The following is a 23,312-nucleotide window of genomic DNA, read 5'->3' as shown; positions in this document are numbered from 1 at the left end:
TTGAAATCGTTGGTAAGGAGTTTCTATTCGATAGGGAGGTGGATGATCAACCACAGGAGGTTCTTGAGGAGTGGAGAAACATGGCCTGAATATTTTTCGTAGAAAATGATCTAGGAAGTAGAGTGAAGTATGGAATGGAGTTGGGAGAGATGGTCTGCAAGGAGATTGATGCTGTCATCAAGGTGAGCTAAACTAAGTGCTTGGATTACTGTGTCTCAGGTTAAATGCAAGCAGCAGGCCGTTCCCCCCCGTTTCTCCCCAACCTTGGGGGGGCCACCGGCAGCAGGTGGAAGGCAGATGGTTGCCCTTCCCTGTCCCTGACCCCAACCCCACTCCTGCACCCCACCTTTCCCGCTAAAATCCTCCCATACCTTTTTTCCCCTCTCATCACAGTATCACAGTGGTTGTGTCCAGGGAAGCAGAAGTATTGGGGAAAGTCAGTGTCTTTCCAGAAACCACCCTCGGTATCAAGGTGGACAGTATTTAGTAATCAAGGGTCAACATGGCTTAGTGGAAAGAGCACGGGCTCGGGAGTCAGAGGACATGGGTTCTAATCCTGATTTGGCCACTTGTCTGCTGTGTGACCTTGGGCAAACCACTTAACTTCTCTGTGCCTCAGTTACCACATCTGTCAAATGAGAATTATTCATTCAATAGTATTTATAGAATTTATTGAGCGCTTACTATGTGCAGAGCACTGTACTAAGCACTTGGAATGTACAAATAGGTAGCAGATAGAGACAGTCCCTGCCCTTTGACAAGCGTACAGTCTAATCAGGGGAGACAGACAGACAAAAACAATAGCAATAAATAGAATCAAGAGGATGAACATCTCATTAAAACAATAGCAAATAAATAGAATCAAGGTGATGTACATCTCATTAACAAAATAAATAGGGTAATGAAAATATGTACAGTTTAGCGGATGGTACAGTGCTGAGGGGAGGGGAAGGGAAAGGGGGGAAAGAGGGCTTAGCTGAGGAGAAGTGAAGGGGGGAAGGGGGATAGCAGAGGGAGAAGGGGGAGCTCAGTCTGGGAAGGCCTCTTGGAGGAGGTGAGCTCTAAGTAGGGTTTTGAAGAGGAAAAGAGAATTAGTTTGGTAGAGGTGAGGAGGGAGGGCATTCCAGAACTGAAGGAGGATGTGGCCCAGGGGTTGACGGCGGGATAGGTGAGAACGGGGGACGGTGAGGAGGTGGGCGGCAGAGGAGCGGAGCGTGCGGGGTGGCCAGTAGAAAGAGAGAAGGGAAGAGAGGTAGGAGGGGGCAAGGTGATAGAGAGCCTTGAAGCCTAGAGTGAGAAGTTTTTGTTTCGTGCGGAGGTCGATAGGCAACCACTGGAGGTTTTTAAGAAAGGGAGTGGCATGCCCAGAGCGTTTCTGCAAGAAGATGAGCCGGGCAGTGGAGTGAAGAATAGACTGGAGCGGGGAGAGACAGGAGGAAGGGAGGACAGAGAGAAGGCTGACACAATAATCTAGCCAGGATATTATGAGAGCCTGTAACAGTAAGATAGCCGTTTGGGTGGAGAGGAAAGGGTGGATCTTGGCGATATTATAAAGGTGAGACCGGCAGGTTTTGGTGACGGATTGGATGTGTGGAGTGACCGAGAGAGCCGAGTCAAAGATGACACCGAGGTTGTGGGCCTGAGAGACGGAAAGGATGGTCGTAGCATCCACGGTGATAGGGAAGTCAGGGAGAGGACAGGGCTTGGGAGGGAAGATGAGGAGCTCAGTTTTGGATGTAATGAGTTTTAGGTGGCGGGCAGACATCCAATTAAGACTGTGAGCCTCATATGGGACAACTTGATTACCTTGTGTCCACCCCAGTGCTTAGAACAGTGCTTGGCACACAGCGCTCAACAAGTACCATAATTAATTAATTAAAGCCGATGGTAGAATGAGAGATACAAATTATCTAATTAGAGTGCATAAACCTGTATATGTCATATAGCTGAATAGACTAGTGGACAGAACTGGGATGTAGGAATCAGCAAACCGGGGTTCTAATCTTGGCTCAGCCACCTGCTTGCAGTATGAATCTGGGCAGTCACAATTTCTCTATGCCTCAGTTTTCTCATATGTGAAGTGGGGGTTCAATACCTGTTTAATTTAATTTTAATGGAACATGTTAAGGGCTTACTATGTATGAGGCACTGTACTAAGCCATGGGGTTGATACAAGATAATCAGGTTGGATCCATCCCTGCACTACAGGAGGTTCACAGTCTAGGAGGGAGAACAGGTATTTTATCCCCATTTTACAGATGTGGTAACTGAGGCACAAAGTTAAGTGACTTTTCCAAGTTCACACAGGAGGCAAGTGGCAGACCCAGGATTAGAATCCCGGTCCTCTGACTCCCAGGCCCCTGCTCTTTCTACTGAGGCTCTGAGTGCATTTTCAGCTCTGAGTACAAATGCTTTTATTGCTCAGTTATAAAATCTGTGTCATTGTCTCAAGTGATTCCTCCTTCCGCCCTCGGCCCCTTAGCTGTAAACTTCAAAGAGCAAGGGATTCTGGGATCTTTTGAAAAAAGTCTCTGGGGCCCCTTTCCTCCCAAATTCGTGACTTAAAATGGACGAAAACATCCTCTGGGGTCTGGGGCAGCCTCCGTCTCTGGCTCCAGACACTGCGGGGTATTTCTGGAGGCGAGAGGATCCCGGCACCAGACGGTTCACTGAAATCACAGCTCTCTTGGGGTCAGGTACACGGGGTCCTTCAGTGGTGCTGTCCTTTCCACGCCACTGGCATGGAGAGCAATGCTTTTTAGCTTCTCTGGACTCGGAAGGAAAGGAGGATGGAGAGAGGATGGTGGAGACTCTGTCCCTAGAAAGCCTGCTGCTTCCGCCCCTGAGCCTGTGCAGAGCCCTGGGTCCCACACACTTGCTGCTTTGTGACCTTGGGCAAGTCACTTCACTTCTCTGAGCCCAAGTTACCACATCTGTAAAATGAGGATTGAGACCGTGAGTCCCAGGTAGAACAGGGACTGTGTCCAACCTGATTTGCTTGTATTCACCCCAGGGCTTAGTACAGTGCCTGGCACATAGAAAGCACTTAAAAAATACCGCAATTATTATAATTAAGAATCTGCTTCTACTTAGATCATTCTAGGACCTGCAGGACACATTGATTAGATCCCACCAGGTTGGTGTTGGACTGCCTCGGCCTTGCTCCTCTCCCCAGCCAAGCAGCAATCGGGGGCTAGAGGAGCAGGAAAGAGTTGGAAGTGAGCCCAAGCATTCGGGTCCGGGCAACGAGCCCAGGGCCTCCTTCCAGCCATTAAACAGCTGTGCCGGAAGAATGGTCCCTGCCTTTTGCAGGGCAGTAGCTCTTACAATTTGGGACTCAAAGTGGAATCTTGCTTTCCACCCTTCTCTACACACACAGGTCAATTAGGGTCTGGGCTCCAGCTCACCTGTGTCCTCTTCTCATCCCCTGCCCTAGGTGCCACTGAAGGGACGAGAATTGGCATCTCAGAGAGCCAGGGGCCAGTTGATTTCACAGTCCCGGCCGAGGCCCCCCAGATCGACTCCGTGACAGCAGCCAAATGACTCCAGGGGCCATAGGGGGCACTGGGACAGATAGCAGGTGGCTTTTCAGGACCGTGATCTCGGCAGATGGTCCGAGAAGCCTCGAGGTAACTTCCCCAGTTGCAGCTGCAGGTTTTCTGCGATGTTCTGCCTGAGGCAGGAGCACCATCGATTCCTCTTGATCTTAATGACAGCCAGAATGTCGGTAGATATGTCGTTAGTTTTGATCGGGTACACCAAGAAGATGATGAGCTCATTTTGGACTTTAACACTGTCGGACACATGGAGCGCCTCATGGGTTTCAAACAGGGACCGCTTCGTGTTGTTCAGTTTCAGGAGATATTTCTGCCAATAGAGGGAGAAGAGCAACTCCTCAAACCCTTGGCAGGGCCCCTTCGCCAGCAGGGCTGCGTTCTTCTGGTAGGAGTAGATCAGGTAAGACAGGGCTTTGTGGCACTTTCCATTCTGGTAGAGTTCCAGGTCCTTGAGTAGGTACATGGACACCTTGAGAAGCAAACTGTCATTTCTCTTACTTTTCCACGTTCATGTTAATTGAGCTGGTCTCTTTGAGGTTAGCCTGAGCCGTATTTGTAATGCTTTCTGACTGTTCACTGTAGCTGAGGTTTTGATCGGAGAACTGCTCCAGGAGTTCCACCACTCGCTTGTGGACCTTGTTTTAGAAGAGGTGGACAAGGACATCCTGGAGGCAGGGATTGCTGTGCGGGTCTGGGGTCTCCTTGGCCAGCCGATAGAGTTGGGGGTGTTGCTTGTAAAATGTTTCTTTGAAGGCCACCTCTAAGCCACTGATCTCATAGGCATGTGCCTTGTGGGCGATAGCCTGGACCATCAGCTCCTTGGTGATCTCAGATTGTTCGGAAGACAGGCAGTGCACATCAGGAGATGAGACTGGGATGGGCTTGGGGGATGTGGGAAGGCTCTGGAGAAGTCCTGGGACTCCAAGGATGGGGAGGACTCACTTCTGGGGACTCTGGCAGAATTGCCTCTCTTCCCATTCCTGCACTTCCTGCTCGAACAACCATTTGTCCTCTCGGATGTAGTCCTGGAGTTCAGCAGAGAGGGCATGTGCTTTTTTAAAAATCATATTTGTTAAACCCTCACTATGTGCCAGGTACTGTTCTAAGCCCTTGGGGGAGACACAAGCTCATCAAGTTGGACACAGTCCATGTCCCAAATGGGCCTCACAGTCTTATTCCCCATTTTACAGATGAGGTAACTGAGGCACAGAGAAGTGAAGTGACTTGCCCAGGATCACATAACAGACAAGTGTCAGAGTTGGGATTAGAACCCGGGTCCTTCTGACTCCCAGGCCCTTGTTCTTTCTACTAGGCCACACTGCTGCTCTCAGCATCACCCCATCCTCTTATTCTGAAAGGGAGGGGAGCAGCTTATCTGGCAATAGGCCCCTGAAGGACTCCTGCTTGAGCCCTTCCTAGAAAGACTATCACCAAGATGTCATACTCGAACAAACTGGCCAGGTACTGCTTGTAGATATGTGCCCGGTGGTGCCCAGCTATGGCCTGACTTTTGAGAACCAAGGCAGTTGGAAGGGACCTGGTGAAGGAGAGGATCATGGTGCATCTGCTCGATGGGCCGGTGGTGCTGGCGATGGAGCCCTTTGGTTCTTGAATATCATGCTTGCTCTCACTTCTCCATCGTCAAAGATAGGTCAGAATCAAACTCTTATCCTCCTCCAAGATGGTGCTTGGTGCTGGGTGTTCAGACATCCCCTCCATGGCCGGCACGGTGACAGTTCAATCATCCACTCAGGGAGTGGGGAAGGAATAGTAATAATAATAAATAATAATAATAATGTTGGTATTTATTAAGCACTTACTATGTGCCGAGCACTGTTCTAAGCGCTGGGGTAGACACAAGGGAATCAGGTTGTCCCACGTGGGGCTCACGATCTTAATCCCCATTTTACAGATGAGATAACCGAGGCACAGAGAATTGAAGTAACTTGCCTAAAGTCACAACACTGACAAATGTCGGAGTGGGATTTGAACCCACAACCTTTGACTCCTAAGCCCGTGCTCTTTCCACTAAGCCACACTGCAGTGCTTGACACATTTAATGTGCTTAGTGAATGTCTCCCACTTAGACCATGAGCCCCAAGTGGGGGAGGGACTGTGTCCGACCTGATTAACTTGTATCTACCCCAACCTCACCCTCCCCCAGACTCACAGCAGTTATGTACATATCTAATTGTAGTTTATTTTACTGTCCGTCACTTCCCATAGTCCGTAAGCTACTTGTGGACAGGGAAAGTGACTCGTGGCTTAGTGGCAAGAACCCGAGCTTGGGAGTCAGATGACATGTGTTCTAATCCTACCTCTGTCACTTGTATGCTGTGTGACCCTGGGCAAGTCACTTAACTTCTCTGTGCCTCAGTTACCTCATCTGTAAAATGGGGATTAAAAGTGTGAGCCCCACATGGGGCAACCTGATTGCCCTCTATCTACCCCAGTGCTTAGAAAAGTACTTGGCACATGGTAAGTGCTTAACGAATAACATAATTATCATTATCATTATTGCCAACTCTAATTACCAACATTACCAACACCTCCAAATACCAACATTATTATTATTATTATTATTAATTGTACTTTCCCAATTGCTTATTATTATCATTATTGCCAACTCTAATTGTACTTTCCCAATTGCTTAGCGCAGTGCTCTATGCCCAGTAAACACTCAGTAAATAACATTAATTGATTGAATGCCTCCTTTTTCTTTTTCTCAACTGACAGTGTGGCGAGTCAATAGAATGAGGCATTTTGGTCTGGTCATCTTGGGCCATAAACTATAGGAATCGTTCACAAAGTGGCATTTCTGGGGCTTCAAGCCTCGTGTTCCGAGGAAGGGAATTGGGGCTGGAGCATGGGACAGGAGGTTTGAGGTGACTGCAAGCAGGGGGCTGCAAACTGAAGCATCAGCCCATCTCAGCCCTAGGGTTTTTAATTTTTAATGGTATTTGTTAAGCGCTTACTATGTGTCAGTCACTGTACTAAATGCTGGGTGAGATATCAGTTAATTGGGTTGGACACAGTCTTCATTCCCATTTTACAGATGAGGTAGCTCAGGCACAGAGAAGTGAAGTGACTTGCTCAAGGTCACACAGGAGATGTGCGGTGGAGCAGGGATTAGACCAAAGGATCTTCTGACTCCCAAGCCTTTGCTCTATCCACTAGACCACGCTGCTTCTCCTCTGCCTTTGCCCCCAATTTAACATTTCTTGAAGGAGAGGTAAGGGATGGATTGGGAGTCAGATGTGTGCGCGAGCGAGGGTATGTGGTGGGGTGAAGAATAGCTCAGATGCCGCAGGGTTGGGTTGGGACTCACATCATGAGAATCAAGAAGAAAACATTTATTCTTTTTGCCAGTTACATTTAGAGAGTTGATCACATACTGGGAATCATTCCAAAAGTCATCATTTCACTTGAAATGCACATCGCCATCAGAGACCAGGGCTAAGAGAGTGATTTTAAGACATGAGATGGGGGTGCGGTCCACAGAGGGGATAGATTGAAACCCGGTTGGAAAAGGAAAGGGGAATATAGGCCTGTGGAGAGGTGAGCATTGAGGTGACAAGGATGCAATTTTTCCAATCAATCAGTGGTATTTTTTGCATACTTACAGTTTGTGGAGCACTGTAATAATAATAATACTAATGATAATGTTGATATTTGTTAAGCACTTACTATGTGCAGAGCACTGTTCTAAGCGCTGGGGTAGATAGAGGGTAATCAGATTGTCCCACGTGAGGCTCACAGTCTTAATCCCCATTTTACAGATGAGGGAACTGAGGCACAGAGAAGTTAAGTGACTTGCCCACAGTCACACAGCTGACAAGCGGAGGACTGGATTCGAACCCATGACCTCTGACTCCCAAGCCCGGGCTCTTTCCACTGAGCCACACTGTACAAAAAACTTGGGAGAGAACACTATAACAGAGTTGGTAGACATGTTCCCTTGTCCTTAAGGAGTTTTGGAGTTCACATTTGTGAATTTATTGGATCATTGGTTGAGGAATTGTTTTGTGTTTTCTCCCACACCATAAAGTGTTCAGGCAGTGTGGGAGAGAAGAGGAAGAACGTATTCTTGAATCCCATACCACAGTATTTTGAAGTGAACATCGTTGTTGATACCCTGCTCTCCAGCAATAAAATAGTAATAATCATAATAATTATAATAATAGCAATAATTGTACTCATTAAGGACATGCTATATATTAAGCACAGTGCTATGCAATGGGCTATGAGATACAGATATAGTCAAATGGAGTGGGGGTTGCGCTCACAATCTAGGGAAGGAGAAACAGTTACTTTGTCCTCTCAAAACCAACCCCCTCCACCCGCGCCTACAATCCCATCCGTTCTCACCTTATCAAAACACTTCCTCCCTCTGATATTCCCTCCCTGACTGCCATCTGCAACTGTTTGTTCCCCACTGGCTTCTTTCCCACCGCTTTCAATTATGCTCATGTTTCCCCTATCCTAAAAAAAACCTTCCTTGACCCCATGACTCCATCCAATTATCTCCCCATCTCCCTCCTACCATTCCTGTCCAAAATTCTTGAGCGAGTTGTCTACACCTGCTGCCTCCACTTCCTCTCTTCCAAGTCTCTCCTTGACCCCCTCCAGTCTGAATTATGCCTACTTTACTGCACAGAAACTGCTCTCTCAAGTCACCAATGACCTCCTTCTTGCCAAATCCAATGGACTTTACACCATCCTAATCCTCCTTGACCTCTCAGTTGCCTTCGACACAGTGGACCACCCTGTGCTCTTGGAAACATTATTCTACATTGGCTTCACAGACTCTGTCCTCTCCTGCTTCTCCTGCTGATTCTCTCGCCACTCATTTTCAGTCTCTTTCACAGCCTCCTCTACCGCCTCCCATCCTCTAACTGTGGGAGTCCCTCAAGGATCAGTTCTGGGTCATCTTTTATTCTCCAGCTACACCACTCCCTCAGATAACTCATTCATTCCTACAGTTTCAACTACCATCTTTATGTAGGTGAATCCCAATTCTACCTCTCCAATCCTTAACTCTCTTCTTCTTTGAAGTCTTGTATTTACTTCTCCCTTCAGGACATATCTACTTAGGTATCCCACTAATAGTTCAAACTTAATATGTCCAAAACAGAACTCCTCATCTTCTTGAGAAGCAGTGTGCTTTAGTGAAAAGAATAAAGGTGTGAGAGTCAGAGGACCTGGATTCTAATCCTAGTTCCACTACTTGTCTGCTGTGTGACCTTGGGCAAGTCACTTAACTTCTCCGTGCTTCAGTTCTGTCATCAGTAAGATGGGGATTAAGACTGTGATCCCTATTTGGGACAGAAACTGTGAGCCCTATCATCTTGTATCTACCCCAGTGCTTAGTACAGTGCCTGAACATATTGAGCGCTTAACAAATACCACCATTATTATTAAATCATTATTCCTTCCAAACCCTGTCCTTCTCATGGTTTCTCCATCACTACAGACTGCACCATCATTCTCTCTGCTCATCAGTCTGTAGCCTTGCTGCTATCTCCCCACTCATCTCTCTTGTTCAACCCTCATATTCAATCCGTCGCTAAATCCTTTTGGTTGAGTTTTGACAATATTGTTAAAATCGACCCTTTTCTCTTTATACTGCTGCTATTCTGATCCAAGCATTTTTCCTATCATTCAGTCAATCATATTTACTGAGTGCTTACTGTGTGCACTGTACTAAGCGCTTGGAAAGTGCAATTCGTACTATCCTACCTTGATTACTGCATCAGCTTCCTTGTTGACCACCAGGCCCCTGTCTCTCCCCACTCCAGTCCACACTTCACTCTGCTGCCCGGATCACTTTTCTAAAAATAGTTCAGTCCACATCTCCCTGTTCCACAAGAACCTCTAGTGGTTGCTCATCCAGCTCTGTGTCAAAGGGAATGTCCTCGCCATCGGCTTTGAAGCACTCTACTAGCTTGGCCCTCCCTTTCTTACCTCACTGCTCTCCTATTCATTCATTCAATCGTATTTATTGAGTGTTTACTGTCTGCAGAGCACTGTACTAAGCACTTGGGATAAACAGACATATTCCTTGCCAACAACAAGCAATCTTGCCTCCAAGCTTCCCTCCTCTAAAGCCAACCTACTCACAGTACCTCGATCTCTTTTATCTCGCCACCAAAACCTCACCCACTTCCTGCCTCTGTTCTGGAACTCGCTTCCCTTTCATATATAACAGCCCCCCACACTCCCCACCTTCAAAGCCTAATTAAAATCACAGCTCCTCCAAGAGGCCTTTCCTGACTAAGCCCACATTTCCATCATTTCCATTATTCCCTCTCCCTTCTGTGATATACTGAATATAGTATAGTATAGTAGTTACTATAGTATATAGTATATATCACAGAAGGGAGATATATATACATACATATAATTAGTTCACTCATGTTCCCATTGATCCCAACTCCCAAAACAAAGCAAAAAAAAAAAAATTGAGTCTCCCTCAGCATAGCCCAGGATCTTAAGGGATTTGAGGTAGGGAAGCAGATGAGTGTCCCAGAGAGGAAAGAGGTCTGGCCCAGCCTGTTCATTGACCGCATGTTTGGGACTGTGACTTCCACCATCAGTGCTATGCATCTCCACCCTCCACAACCTCTTTGAAAATCCCCCCAGTGCAAAATCCCGAGATAGGTAATCATGTTTCTTAAACACAGAGTGGTACCTTAAATGTAAAGTAGTAGCTCACTGTTTTCTTTGAATGAAAACATAGTTGGGGATTTTTTTCTCTTCATTCCTTGTGTTTTCTTTTCTTCAGGAAGGCATATATTCATTTTTATGCATGCTGATATAATTAAATTTGGATCTTTTGAAATGTAAAGAAATAATTCAGATAATAGCATACCATAATAATAATAATAATTTTGGTATTTGTTAAGCGCTTACTATGTGCCGAGCACTGTTCTAAGCGCTGGGGTAGACAGAGGGGAAACAGGATGTCCCACGTGGGGCTCACAGTCAATCCCCATTTTCCAGATGAGGTAACTGAGGCACAGAGAAGTGAAGTGACTTGCCCACAGTCACACAGCTGACAAGTGGCAGAGCTGGGATTTGAACTCATGACCTCTGACTCCAAAGCCCGTGCTCTTTCCACTGAGCCACGCTGCTTCTCTAATACCAAGTGTTATTTTGCCACCAGTGAAAGGAGAAAATAGTAGGCAGGCAAAAAAAAGGCATCACATTGCAAGTTATGCTTAGCAAAATCCAGATCGTGATTAAAAATCACTTCTATAACATTCTATTGACTTCCCCTTGGAAATGTCTTTGTTAATGCTATGACTTCATGCCCATAAACACGACAAATGACCTACTGTCCACAAACTTTGTTATAGTGACTACAGTTTTCTTATAAGCTTTGGGTTACATGAGTAATTTGAGCCCAGTGCCTTAAACATTCACCAGGCATTATGTGCTATTCTTCAAGGTATTTTGAGTTATAACGGTTGAATGGGTTAATGGAGGTTGATTCTCCCTTATACTGCCAATCAGTAAGTCTGACCTTCAGTATTTGTGATAAATTGTACACAGTGGAGCTGATTACCAGACAATCAGTGAAATTTATCGAGTGTTTACTGTGTAGACCACTGTACTAAGCACTTGGGAAAATACGATACATTAGAATGGTAGATCCAATCGACTAATAAATCAATCATATTTATTGAGTACTTACAATGTTCAGGGCACTGTACTAAGTGCTTGGGATGCAACAGATTTAGCAGTCGTGATCCCTGCCCATCAGGAGGTTGGAGTCTATAAGGGGAGATATACATTAAAATGAATTACATATAGGAGAAATAGGGAAATAGTAGAGTATTGGAGGGCTGGAATAGTCTCTTGCTTCTCCTTGTTACTCTCCTGCTTCTCCTTGTCCTGAGATTTGGGGAATTTCATTGTTCGCTAGCATCTCAGCCAGAAGAGAGGGAAAACCGCGAGGAGTCTGACAGAGAATTTGATAGCGAAAGTGATTGAAAATAACTGAAACTTTCATTTGAATGGGTTTCTGGATATTTTCACTGCTGTTGCAATTTCTGCCTGCCCCTTCAACCTCTTACCACAATTAACTGAGTTGGCATATGTTTTGGATGAACTATCTGAGTGAGCATCTGCATAAGGAAAATATGAGCTCGTCCTTTTGTTTTAGAGTTTCTTCAACTACAAAGGCTAATATGCGACTTTCTTGGAGGATGAGCCAGAACCATTATTAAATGCTTAAATATTCATAAGCCTTTCCTTTCTCTTCTTATTCCTTTTTCTCTTTCACAATAAGCTATCAAGTAAAATAGAAGAGTTAGTTACCCTCTAACAGATTCAAAATAAATTACCCTTCTGCAAGCCTCAAAGACCCAGACCCCAGAGATGGTGGGTCATTTTGGTTAGACACTCAAATGATGCTGTTATGAGTCAAAAAGAAAAAAGATGACCATTAATGGGGGTCAGTCAGTCGATTATATTTATTGAGCACTTACCGCGTGCAGAGCATTCAATCATTTTTCATTCAATTGTATCTATTGAATGCTTACTGTGCGCAGAACATTGTACTCAGTGCTTGGGAGAGTATAATACAATGATAAAGAGACACATTCCCTTCTCCTAATGAGCTTACAGTCTGGAGGGGGGAGACAGACATTAATATAAATAAATTACAGATATGGACATAAGAGCTGTGGGGCTGGGTGGGGGGAAGAACTGAGGTATCAATTCAAGGTGATGCAGAAAGTTGTGGGAGAAGAGGAAAGGGGGGGTTAGTCAAGGAAGGCCGCCTGGAAGAGAAGTGTTTTTAATAAGGCTTGAAGGTGGGGGAGAATAATTGTCTGTCAGATTTGAGGAGTGAGGGAGGGTATTCCAGGCCGGTGGCAGGATGTGGTCAAGGGGTCGGCAGTGAGATAGGCGAAATCGAAACTCAGTGGGAAGGTTAGCAGTAGAGGAGTGAAGTGTGCGGGCTAGGTTGTAGTAGGAGAGTAGTGAGGGAAGGTAGGAAGGTGATGGACTGCTTTAAAGCCAATGGTGAGGAGTTTTTGTTTGATGCGTAGGTATTTAGATGGACACAGGAGCACTGTATTTAGCACTTGGGAGAGTACAATATAACAGACACATTCCCTGCCCACAACAAGCTTACAGACTGAAGGGCATGGTTAGGTGGGTGGCAAGTAGTGCTCTCTATTTTGAGGGTCACTCCATTTTAGCCACTGAGATGTTGAGTGGACAGTGTGCTTTAAGGGCAAATTCAAGGTGACTAGTCTTGGAGATGCTAAATGTAGGTACATGGATAGAAGGTAAAAGGGAAAGGTTATCATGGGTAAGACTTCGTGGGAAGAAAAGAAAAAGGTAGGGGAGCGAGCATGAGGAGAAAGGGAAGTGAAGAAGGAAAACAGGGAGGCTAGAGAAGGAAGGAGAAGAATATAAGTGATAGCAGCAAGTGAAGGTTTATTCTGCCAGAAGCCTCTACTTGTTCCCGGTTCTTTGACCTGAGTTCAAGCTGCTGCCTCCACTGCTGCCTCTGGCCTGCCCGGCTGCCTCTTGGTCCCAGTATTCCTGCCCAAGATGGATGGGTGTGACGAGGATAGCGGAGACAGAGTACTGCCCTTTCCTCTCCATCCAGGTTCATACAATCACTCATCCTCTCCCGCCTGGATTACTGCATCGGGTTCTTTGCTGACCTCCCAGCCTCCTGTCTCTCTACACTCCAGTCCTTACTTCACTCAGCTGCCTAGATCATTTTTCTACAGAAACACTCAGGACATATCACCCTCCTCCTCAAAAAACTCCAGTGGTTGTCCATCCACCCTGCCTCAAACGAAAACTCTTCACCATTGGCTTTACAGCACTCGATCATCTTGCCCCCTCCTCCCTCACCTCGCTACTCTCCTACTACAACCCAACCTGCATACTTCACTCCTTTAATGCTAACCGTCTCACTGTGGCTCAGTCTCATTTATCTGGCCACCGACCCCTCGCCCACGTCCTACCTCTGGTCTTTAAATCTGGCAGATAACTACTCCACCCCGCTTCAAAGTCTCATTGAAGGCACATCTCCTCCAAGAGGCCTTCCCTGACTAAGCCCCCCTTTCCTCTTTTCCCACTCCCTTCTGTGTTGCCCTGACTTACTCCCTGTGTTCTTCCCCACTCCCAACCCCACAGAACCTATGTACATATCTGTAATTAATCTATATTAATGTATGTTTCCCCTGCTTTACACTATAAGCTCTTTGTAGGCAGGGAATATATCTGTTTATTGTTGTATTGTACTCTCCCAAGCACTTAGTACTGTGCTGTGCACACAGTAAGCACCAAATAAATACAATTGAAAGAATGAATGAATGAAAGAGTGAGGTATAGAAACAGGCTTTGGAATAATCACAGCTTCCTTGGCACCTGTCCAAGCCAAATCAGGAACTAGTGGCAGGGAATAAAATCGGCATGCCCTAGTAGATAGAGCACAGGCCCAGAAGTCAGAAGGACCTGGGTTCTAGTCCCGCCTCTGCCACTGTGTGACCTTGGGCAAGACACTTAACTTTTCTGTGCCTCAGTTACCTTATCTGTAAAATGGGGATTAAGGTTGTGAGCTCCATGTGGAACAGGGACTGTGTCCAAACTGATTACCTTGTATCTACCCCAGCATTTAATTCAGTGCCTGATACACAGTGCTTAACAAATACTGTAAAAAAATTCCACTGGACAAAGCAGTAAGCTCCTTGAAGTCAGGGATCATGTTTCCTTATTCTGTTGTAGTACTCCTCCAAGCAATTAGGACAATTCTCTGCATAGCAAAAATATTCAATGCCTAGTTGATTGATGGATTGATTGATTGAAGTTTTCAGTGAAGCTGGTGACATAGGCAACTCCTATTAGTGGCTCTAAGGGCCAATTAATAATAATAATAATGCTGGTATTTGTTAAGCGCTTACTATGTGCCGAGCACTGTTCTAAGCGCTGGGGTAGACACAGGGGAATCAGGTTGTCCCACGTGGGGCTCACAGTCTTAATCCCCATTTTACAGATGAGGGAACTGAGGCACCGAGAAGTTAAGTGACTTGCCCAAAGTCACACAGCAGACAAGTGGCTGAGCCGGGATTCGAACTCATGAACTCTGACTCCAAAGCCCGTGCTCTTTCCACTGAGCCAAGCTGCTTCTCAATTCATTTATTTTGGCAATGATGGCAGTGACTCCTACAGCCCTCTCTATTATCTTACCACTGAGAGTTCTGGCCTATCATCCCAGCCAAAAGAAAGCCCTTAATGGGATTCATCTCTGACGTGTCAGAACTCAGGGTGACCAATCCCAAGTCAGATCGTGTAGTCACTTGTTACATGAGAGAGGAGAATGTTTGAAGACCAATTATTCCTATTAGGAATGTAGAGAAAACAATTTATTCCTTGATATAGTTGGCATTTGACCCAACTTCCATTTCTGGGCAGAAGGCTGGAGAACTCAAGGAAGTTAACTAGATAGATGGCTGTGAAGATATCTTTAAATATAATATCTTTGCCCCGGAGTTTCCAATTACTCTGGACTTTCGCACTGGACCTTTATGGCAACTTCTACTGACGTCTGTAGTTATAGTACGCGGAGGAATATTATGCAGTAAGCCCTTACTGTGTTCAGACCACTAAACTAAGCACTGGGAGAGAATACATAGGTAACATCATATAATAATGATGATATGTAGTAATGATGTGTATATATCTATAATTCTATTTATATTGATGCTATTGATGCTTGTTGACTTGTTTTGATGTCTGTCTCCCCCCTACTAGGCTGTGAGCCCATTGTTGGGCAGGGATTGTCTCTGTTTGTTGCTGAACTCTACTTTCCGAGCACTTAGTACAGAGCTCTGCACAAAGCAAGCTCTCAAGAAATACGATTGAATGAATGAATGAATTTGTTGCATCAATTGTAGCCATACAAAGCCAACCATCAAGGCTATTTTGTTGCCTGAGTCCCCCAAATTCCTTGAATCTTCCTTTCCAATGTGATGTACGCTGAAGCAGTAGTAAATTATTTTTATTAGACACCCATTGAATCCATTCCATGTATTAAATATTAGGCAGACTACAAAAGAAGCAGACAATATGTTTCCTAACCCCCAAAACACTTTGAATTTGTACTTTTAAAGACCACACTGGGAAGATTTAAGGAATTTGGTGGAGTTGGACAGCAAATGGCCTTGATGGCTGGTTGCCAGGGAACAGAATGACCTTGTCATCCTTTCAGAGGTTTTTAGCATTAATTAGACAATCTGGTAGGGATATTTTCCAACAAAATTCCCTTCTATTTTCAGCATGGAGTAGACCTGCACCTGCAATTGTCGAATAAGGCCTGCATTTCCTATGTGCCTTTCCATTAGTAGAACAAGTTTTGCAGTTTTATTTATTAATTATTTTTCTTTTAGGGCCATCCATTAATAGAAAATGAAAATAGCCTGGGCAAAATTTTTTTTAATGAAGAATAATTTTTAACCTGAAGACTGTTGAAATATAAGATATCGACATACGTGCAGTGTGACATTTGCAAGACATATTTCCCTGTTAGCAAAATCATAAGGAACTGCATGTGACGCCACTTAAAAGATGTTAATTTGAATTTTTCTTCTTTACTTAGTATTTGTGGAATTCAACACCTGGAGCGTGCAGGGAACAAGCTGACCCTCTTTGACTCCCTTTATTTCTGCATAGTGACGTTTTCTACTGTTGGCTTTGGGGACGTCACGCCTAAATTCTGGCCCTCAAAACTGTTTGTCGTCGTGATGATCTGCGTTGCTCTTGTAGTGCTACCCATCCAGGTAAAAATGATTGACCGTATTTTAATTTCAAAGAGGTGTGACTGCTGCTGTAATTTTTTATATATTAAATTTTATATTGGACAGCCCTGGTGATAGTTGAATTAATTTGTTTTTTATTGACATTTACAAAATTAAGTAAAACAAGTGAAATGCATAGAAGACAGCATACGTAGTCATTCGTAACAACCATTATATGATTTGGCAGTCTTATAGTTTTCCCCTCTGATAATACTTTTTTCACAATGAACCCTTTTCTAACCCTTCCTTGTATTATTATTATTATTATTATTACCCTGTTTTCATGCATAATAGCTTTTCAAATGTATTCAAGGATACCAAACTTATGTGTGCATGGTGCCCAGCTTCATTAAAACAGATGTTTCTGACTTTGTATAAAACTTCCTTCTGAATGTTTATGACTATCATCTAAATGAAAATTAACCTCAGGTGAAGTACTTATGTCTAAGAATATATTTTATTTTATGCTTTGAGAATGTTCTTCATACTTTTCATAATTTTCTTCAACTTCCCAGAATAAATTGGAGAAAATAAGTCAGGAATCCTAGCAGTGGTTTTCCCCTAAATCATTTATTAATTAATTCATTCATTCAATAGAATTTTTTGAGCGCTTACTATGTGCATAGTGCTGTACTAAGCAGTTGGAATATACAATTTGGTAAAAGATGATTTAACAAGATGAGCTTTTCAGGGGTCATTCTGGAGTACTTTTAAGGGTATTATTTATCAACATCTCTTGCCTTGGAAAATCTACTCACATAGTATCAACCTCAAGCCACTGTTCCCAGATCAATGTGGCGATCATCCCTCACCCTAGTTTCCTCCTGCCTCTTTTACATGTTGCCTCTGAGAGCAATGAATCTTCATCTTATGCACCGCCCTGCCATAGGACAATAGCAACAAGCGTAAGCGGAATATGTTAGAGCAAATAGTGATTCTGCCCTGGGCACAGTGGTCCTGGCTGTAATTCATCAGAAGTTTTCTTCACTGTTCATTCATTCAATCGTATGCTTTAAGCACTTACTTTGTGCAGAGCACTATATTAAGTACTTGGGAGAGTACATTGTAACAATCAAAAGATACATTCCCTGCCCACAATGAGCTTACAGTCTAGAGGATGAGTTTTCTCTAGAGGTGGCATATGGTGCTCCCCTGTCAGTACCTCCCGAGATGGCCACCGGCAGGGAGTGAGTTTGCCATTTCAATCACAGACGGTACGACCCAAATGGAGAACAGAAGACGGTTGTGCTTTTCCACCCCATTGTGTCGCAGAAGGTAGGTGTTGATGCTTTTCCAGACTCAGAAGGAAACACGGGTTCTAGATTTCTTTATGCTGAGAAGAAAAGCTACTTATGGACATCTTCTGGAATGGGAATCCAAATCCACACATTTCCCTATGGTAAAATGATTTCTGGTTTAATTTCTTTGTAATAAAGGGAATGGGGGAGGTTGGCAGTGGAGTTTTTTAACTGAGTTATTGGAGTGAGCTGAATCCAGCTTGGGGAGGCCAATGAGGATTTTTTTTCTTTTTGGCAGCCATGGAATGGTTCTTGATCGGCCTGGCTCTCTGCCTTAATTAAGCTCCTGCTCTGGCATTGGAAAAAAATATATGAGAAATTACAATGTTAAGGTTCCCATCGAGTTTGACAGTTCCAAAGAAGGAAAGAGATTGGGTTGAAGAAGAGGGAAGTAAAATATGAGCTCAGAAAAATTCATCTATTTCCAAATCAGAAAGAAAAAGTGAATAAGGGGGATTTAAAAAAGTGTTAAAACAAGGACACGGAGACAGAAATACAGAGAAATACAAAACCCTTCTAAATCCTTTACTGCTGCTGAGACCCGTGAAAAATAGTTTTTAAATTTTCTTATCTGGATAAATTGTCTAATGGTATGGTAATCCCTACCACCGGCTTCAAAGTACTCAATCAGCTCTGTCTCATAATAATTATTATTATTAATAATTGGAGAAGCAGATTGGCTTTGTGGAAAGAGCATGGGCCTGGGAGTCAGAAGGTCCTGGGTTCTAATCCAGGATCTGCCACATCTCAGCTGTGTGACCTTGGGCAAATCACTTAACTTCTCTGTGCCTCAGTTAACTCATCTGTAAAATGGGGATTGAGACAGTCAGCCCCATGTGGGACAGGGACTGTGTCCACCTGATTACCTTGTATCTACCTCAGCTCTTAGAATAGTGCTTGGCACATAGTAAGTGCTTAACAAATAGCATAATTATTATTATTATTCTGATATCCAACAGACCAACACTCCCCGCACCTTCTGAGCATGCTTTAATTTTTTTTTAAATTGGCATTTGTTCAATGCTTACATGTACGAGGCACTAAGCACCAGGGTAGATACAGGTTACTTAGGTTGGACCCAGTCCATGTCCCATATGAGGCTCACAGTCTAAAACCCCATTTTATAAATGAGGTAATAATAATGTTGGTATTTGTTAAGCGCTTACTATGTGCCGAGCACTGTTCTAAGTGCTGGGGTAGACATAGGGGGATCAGGTTGTCCCACGTGGGACTCACAGTCTTAATCCCCATTTTACAGATGAGGGACCTGAGGCACAGAGAAGTTAAGTGACTTGCCCACAGTTACACAGCCGACAAGTGGCAGAGCTGGGATTCGAACTCATGAGCCCTGACTCTAAACCCCGTGCTCTTTCCACTGAGCCACAGGGATGTGAAGTGACTTGCCCAAGGTCACACAGCAGATAAGTGGTGGAGCTGGGATTAGTCATTCTGAATTCCAGGCCTGTGCTCCATCCACTAGACCATGGTTTTCTTGTCTTATGCTGCTGAGTCATTTCCCGACCCATAGCGACACCACACACACATCACTCCCAGAACACCCTGCTCTCCATCTGTAATTGTGCTGGTCGTGGATTCATAGAGTTTTCTTGGTAAAAATCTGGAAGTGGTTTACCGTTGTGTCCTTCTGTGCAGTAAATGAGTCTCTGCCTTCAACTCTCTCCCATGCCGCTGCTGCCCAGCATGGGTGAGTTTTGACTTCTAAGGTCTTCTTTGCCTACCACTCACTAGCCACTGGCCAAGCTACGAATAGAATGGATAGGCCTCTGCTTGACTCTCCCTCCTGTAGCCAAGACTGGTAGAGTACTGGAAACTCTCCAGGTGCGACCCTGAGAGGCGATAGACCATGCTGCTTCTCCTAAAATCATATCTCAATCAAGAGACCAAAGATTATGCCCTTTTTTCCCTTATGTGTCATCTTCGCTGCACCAACTTTACACTTGGCTGTGAATCCCTTAAGCACTTTGATACTCATCCCAGCCCCAGTCTTACTATTTCCTGTCTCTGTAACCTATTTTAATGTCTATTACCTCATAGACTGTAAAGTAGTTGTGGACAGGAATTATCTATCACCTCAGGTGTATTGTACTTTCCCAAATGCTGGGTGCTCTTTTCACCGTATGTGCTCAATAAATACCCCTGATTGGATTGGGTTAGAGTAAACTATCTCTAAAGTGAAAATAGAATGGTGTTGCAATCAGTGGCATTTTTTGAGTTCCTGCTGAATTCTAGGCTCCATACCATGTGCCCGTGACAGAACAAAGTTGCAAGAAACATATTTCATGCCCTCAAGGAACTCTGCAATATAATGGGAGACACAAGCAAAAATAATATTTATAGTGAGAAAGAACAAGCAGAAAGTAGAGAGCGGCACAAACACCTCAGATTGAAGGGCACTGAACTACTAATTACTTGGGAAGATAGAAGAAAGAAGTCACATGCTCCCTGCCCAGTGGTCCTTAACTTCTGTAGGGGAGACAAATTTAAAAGATTTACGTGAAGTTGTCAAAAAAGAAAAAGTCATCCAATTGGAGAATCATTTTCCATCAGCCATTCATTGTCTGCTCCAAACTGGGTGTCTGTGATGGTTTTATAGGCATAAATCTGTGGACACCAGAATGCATTTGGCGTGCCCTCAAGGCACGACATGGTGTTTCCAACTCATTATTTTCATCTCCTCCTAGTAGAGTCCAGCTTTGAAGGGGAAAAGGGGCAAGCTTCTCCTTTCTGAGCACAACTTCAGTTGGGAAGTAGATCTGACTTGTACATTCTTCCTGTAGCTGTAGCTCCACTGGAGCAGATTTATAATTTTCCTTCCTACATGGACACTAGGCTTATTGCCAGGTTAGATGGATGCTGCCCCAAGGAAACTGAAGCCCTGATGTTGGGGGAGAGAGAGCCCCAAGCTACCTACTTGTAATTATTTTTTTGCCATAATAATGATAATAATAATCATGGTATTTATTAAGCACTTACTATGTGCCAGGCACTGTACTAAGCACTTGTGGGGATACAAGCAAATCAGGTTGGACACTGTCCCAGTCCCACATGGTGCTCATAGTCTTAATCCCCATTTTACAGATGAGGTAAGTGAGGCACAGAGAAGTGAAGTGACTTGCCCAAGGTCACACAGGTCTGTCGGTGGTGGAGCCCAGATTAGAATCCAGGACTTGCTGACTCTCAGGCCTGTGCTCTGTACATTAGCCAGGCTACTTTTCACTAGGTGAATAGCCTGGTGGAAAAAGCACAGGCCCGGGAATCAGAGGACCCGAGTTCTAATCTTGAGTCTGCCATTTGCCTGCTGTGTGATCTCGGGCAAACACTTCACTTCTGTACTCAGTTACCTCATCTGTAAAATGGGGATTAAATCCTTCTCCCTCTGACTTAGTCTGTGAGCCCGATGTGGGGCCAGGACTATGTCCAACCTGATTATCTTGCATCTACCCCAGTGCTTAGAACAGTGATTGACACATAGAAAGCAGTTCACAAATATCATTATTATTATATACAACACTTCTGAGGCTAGCTATAAACACATCCAAAAGTGATAGAGTATATATGGGTATAAAAGAGCATTTATGTCTTGGGAGGTGGGATTTTAGAAGGGCTTTAATTGTGGTCCATCAGATTTTTCAACAGGATCAAAGATGTTTATTGGAAAAAATACATTTTGTCCTTGCTAAGATACCCTTTGAATTATGTAAGAAGAGAAACTAGCCCAGCTTGCTAGCTGTTCTCTCTGGCATAGTTTCTTATTTTGCTCACCCCCTCATAAAGGCAATTTAAATCTAAACCCTTAATTGATTGTCAAGAGAGCACTTTATTTCCTCATAGAAACACTGCAGGACTCAAAAATATAAGGCAGGAAATAGACATAACACTGCCACACGTTTTCTATCTCCTACTTTGGAGCCGATTAACTTCCACAATGCATTTTTATCCCAGTTTTGCTCATTGTAAGCAATTAAACAAATATAACTGATTGCAAAAACATAATCCCCATTTCCATTTCTATCTTTTCTTCACATACAACGAATCGTTACAGTTCGAACAACTCGCCTATTTGTGGATGGAGAGGCAGAAGTCTGGTGGAAACTACAGTCGTCATAGAGCACAAACAGAGAAACATGTTGTACTCTGTGTCAGTTCTCTGAAGATCGACCTGCTTATGGATTTCTTAAATGAGTTTTACGCTCATCCTCGGTTACAGGTACAGTATATGGGGAATTTCAACTCTAAGTTAAACAGTGACAAACAAAGTTAGAAGATGATGCAATCTGACTTGTTGGAAATGCTTCATTTTTATAAACTGATTCAGAAAGGAGTAAATGAGAAAGCCCCAGATAAAATATAGAAGCATATATGAGATACTGCAGTTTTTATTAAACCTTCCCAGTGGAAATCTGCCATACTTCCAAGTGTTTCTACTGAATCAACCTAGGAGTTTCCCATCAAACAATCAAATGATAGTATTTATTAAGCATTTCATGCAGAGCACTGAACTAAGCATTTGGGAAAGGGAAGAAAATGGTAAAATAAATGCCAGCTAAGGGGAAGCGATAGCGTATAAAGATACATACTTAAGGACTATAAAGGAGGGGAAGAATACTCAAGTATTTTCACGATGAAGAAGTGTTGAAATGGCAATGGAGAGGAAATGTGGTGAAGAGATGAGAAATTATCAAGGAAGGCCTCCTGGAGGGCATGCGATTTCAGAAGGACATTCAAGATGGGCAGAGCAGTGGTTGGAAGATATGAAGAGGGAGAGAGTTTGAAGAAAGAGGGATGGCCGGAACAAGAATTCATTCATTCAATTCAATAGTATTTATTGAGCGCTTACTATGTGCAGAGCACTGTACTAAGCGCTTGGGATGAACAAGTCGGCAACAGATAGAGACAGTCCCTGCCGTTTGACGGGCTTACAGTCTAATCGGGGGAGACGGACAGACAAGAACAATGGCACTAAACAGCGTCAAGGGGAAGAACATCTCGTAAAAACAATGGCAACTAAATAGAATCAAGGCGATGTACAATTCATTAACAAAATAAATAGGGTAACGAAAATATATACAGTTGAGCGGACGAGTACGGTGCTGTGGGGATGGGAAGGGAGAGGTGGAGGAGCAGAGAGAAAAGGGGAAAATGAGGCTTTAGCTGCGGAGAGGTAAAGGGGGGATGGCAGAGGGAGTAGAGGGGGAAGAGGAGCTCAGTCTGGGAACGCCTCTTGGAGGAGGTGATTTTTAAGTAGGGTTTTGAAGAGGGAAAGAGAATCAGTTTGGCGGAGGTGAGGAGGGAGGGCGTTCCAGGACCGCGGGAGGACGTGACCCAGGGGTTGACGGCGGGATAGGCGAGACCGAGGGACGGTGAGGAGGTGGGCGGCGGAGGAGCGGAGCGTGCGGGGTGGGTGGTAGAAAGAGAGAAGGGAGGAGAGGTAGGAAGGGGCAAGGTGATGGAGAGCCTTGAAGCCTAGAGTGAGGAGTTTTTGTTTGGAGCGGAGGTCGATAGGCAACCACTGGAGTTGTTTAAGAAGGGGAGTGACATGCCCAGATCGTTTCTGCAGGAAGATGAGCCGGGCAGCGGAGTGAAGAATAGACCAGAGCGGGGCGAGAGAGGAG

The 23,312-nt window shown here is 44.4% G+C and overlaps 1 protein-coding gene across 7 annotated transcripts in view; it reads left to right on the top strand.

Moving 5' to 3' along the window:
- The window catches only part of KCNT2 (potassium sodium-activated channel subfamily T member 2), a 397,559-nt gene that overhangs the window by 213,089 nt on the left and 161,158 nt on the right, over positions 1-23,312 (top strand). For all 7 annotated transcript variants that reach the window (XM_029081285.2, XM_029081284.2, XM_029081282.2 and 4 more), the window contains 2 exons: positions 16,183-16,363; positions 21,743-21,907. In XM_029081285.2, the coding sequence (XP_028937118.1) occupies positions 16,183-16,363; positions 21,743-21,907 (346 nt within the window). The remainder of the gene's footprint in view (positions 1-16,182; positions 16,364-21,742; positions 21,908-23,312) is intronic.

Source organism: Ornithorhynchus anatinus, chromosome 16, assembly GCF_004115215.2.
Source record: "Ornithorhynchus anatinus isolate Pmale09 chromosome 16, mOrnAna1.pri.v4, whole genome shotgun sequence".
Lineage (NCBI taxonomy): Eukaryota > Metazoa > Chordata > Mammalia > Monotremata > Ornithorhynchidae > Ornithorhynchus > Ornithorhynchus anatinus.
This window is presented reverse-complemented; position numbering and strand designations above follow the sequence as displayed.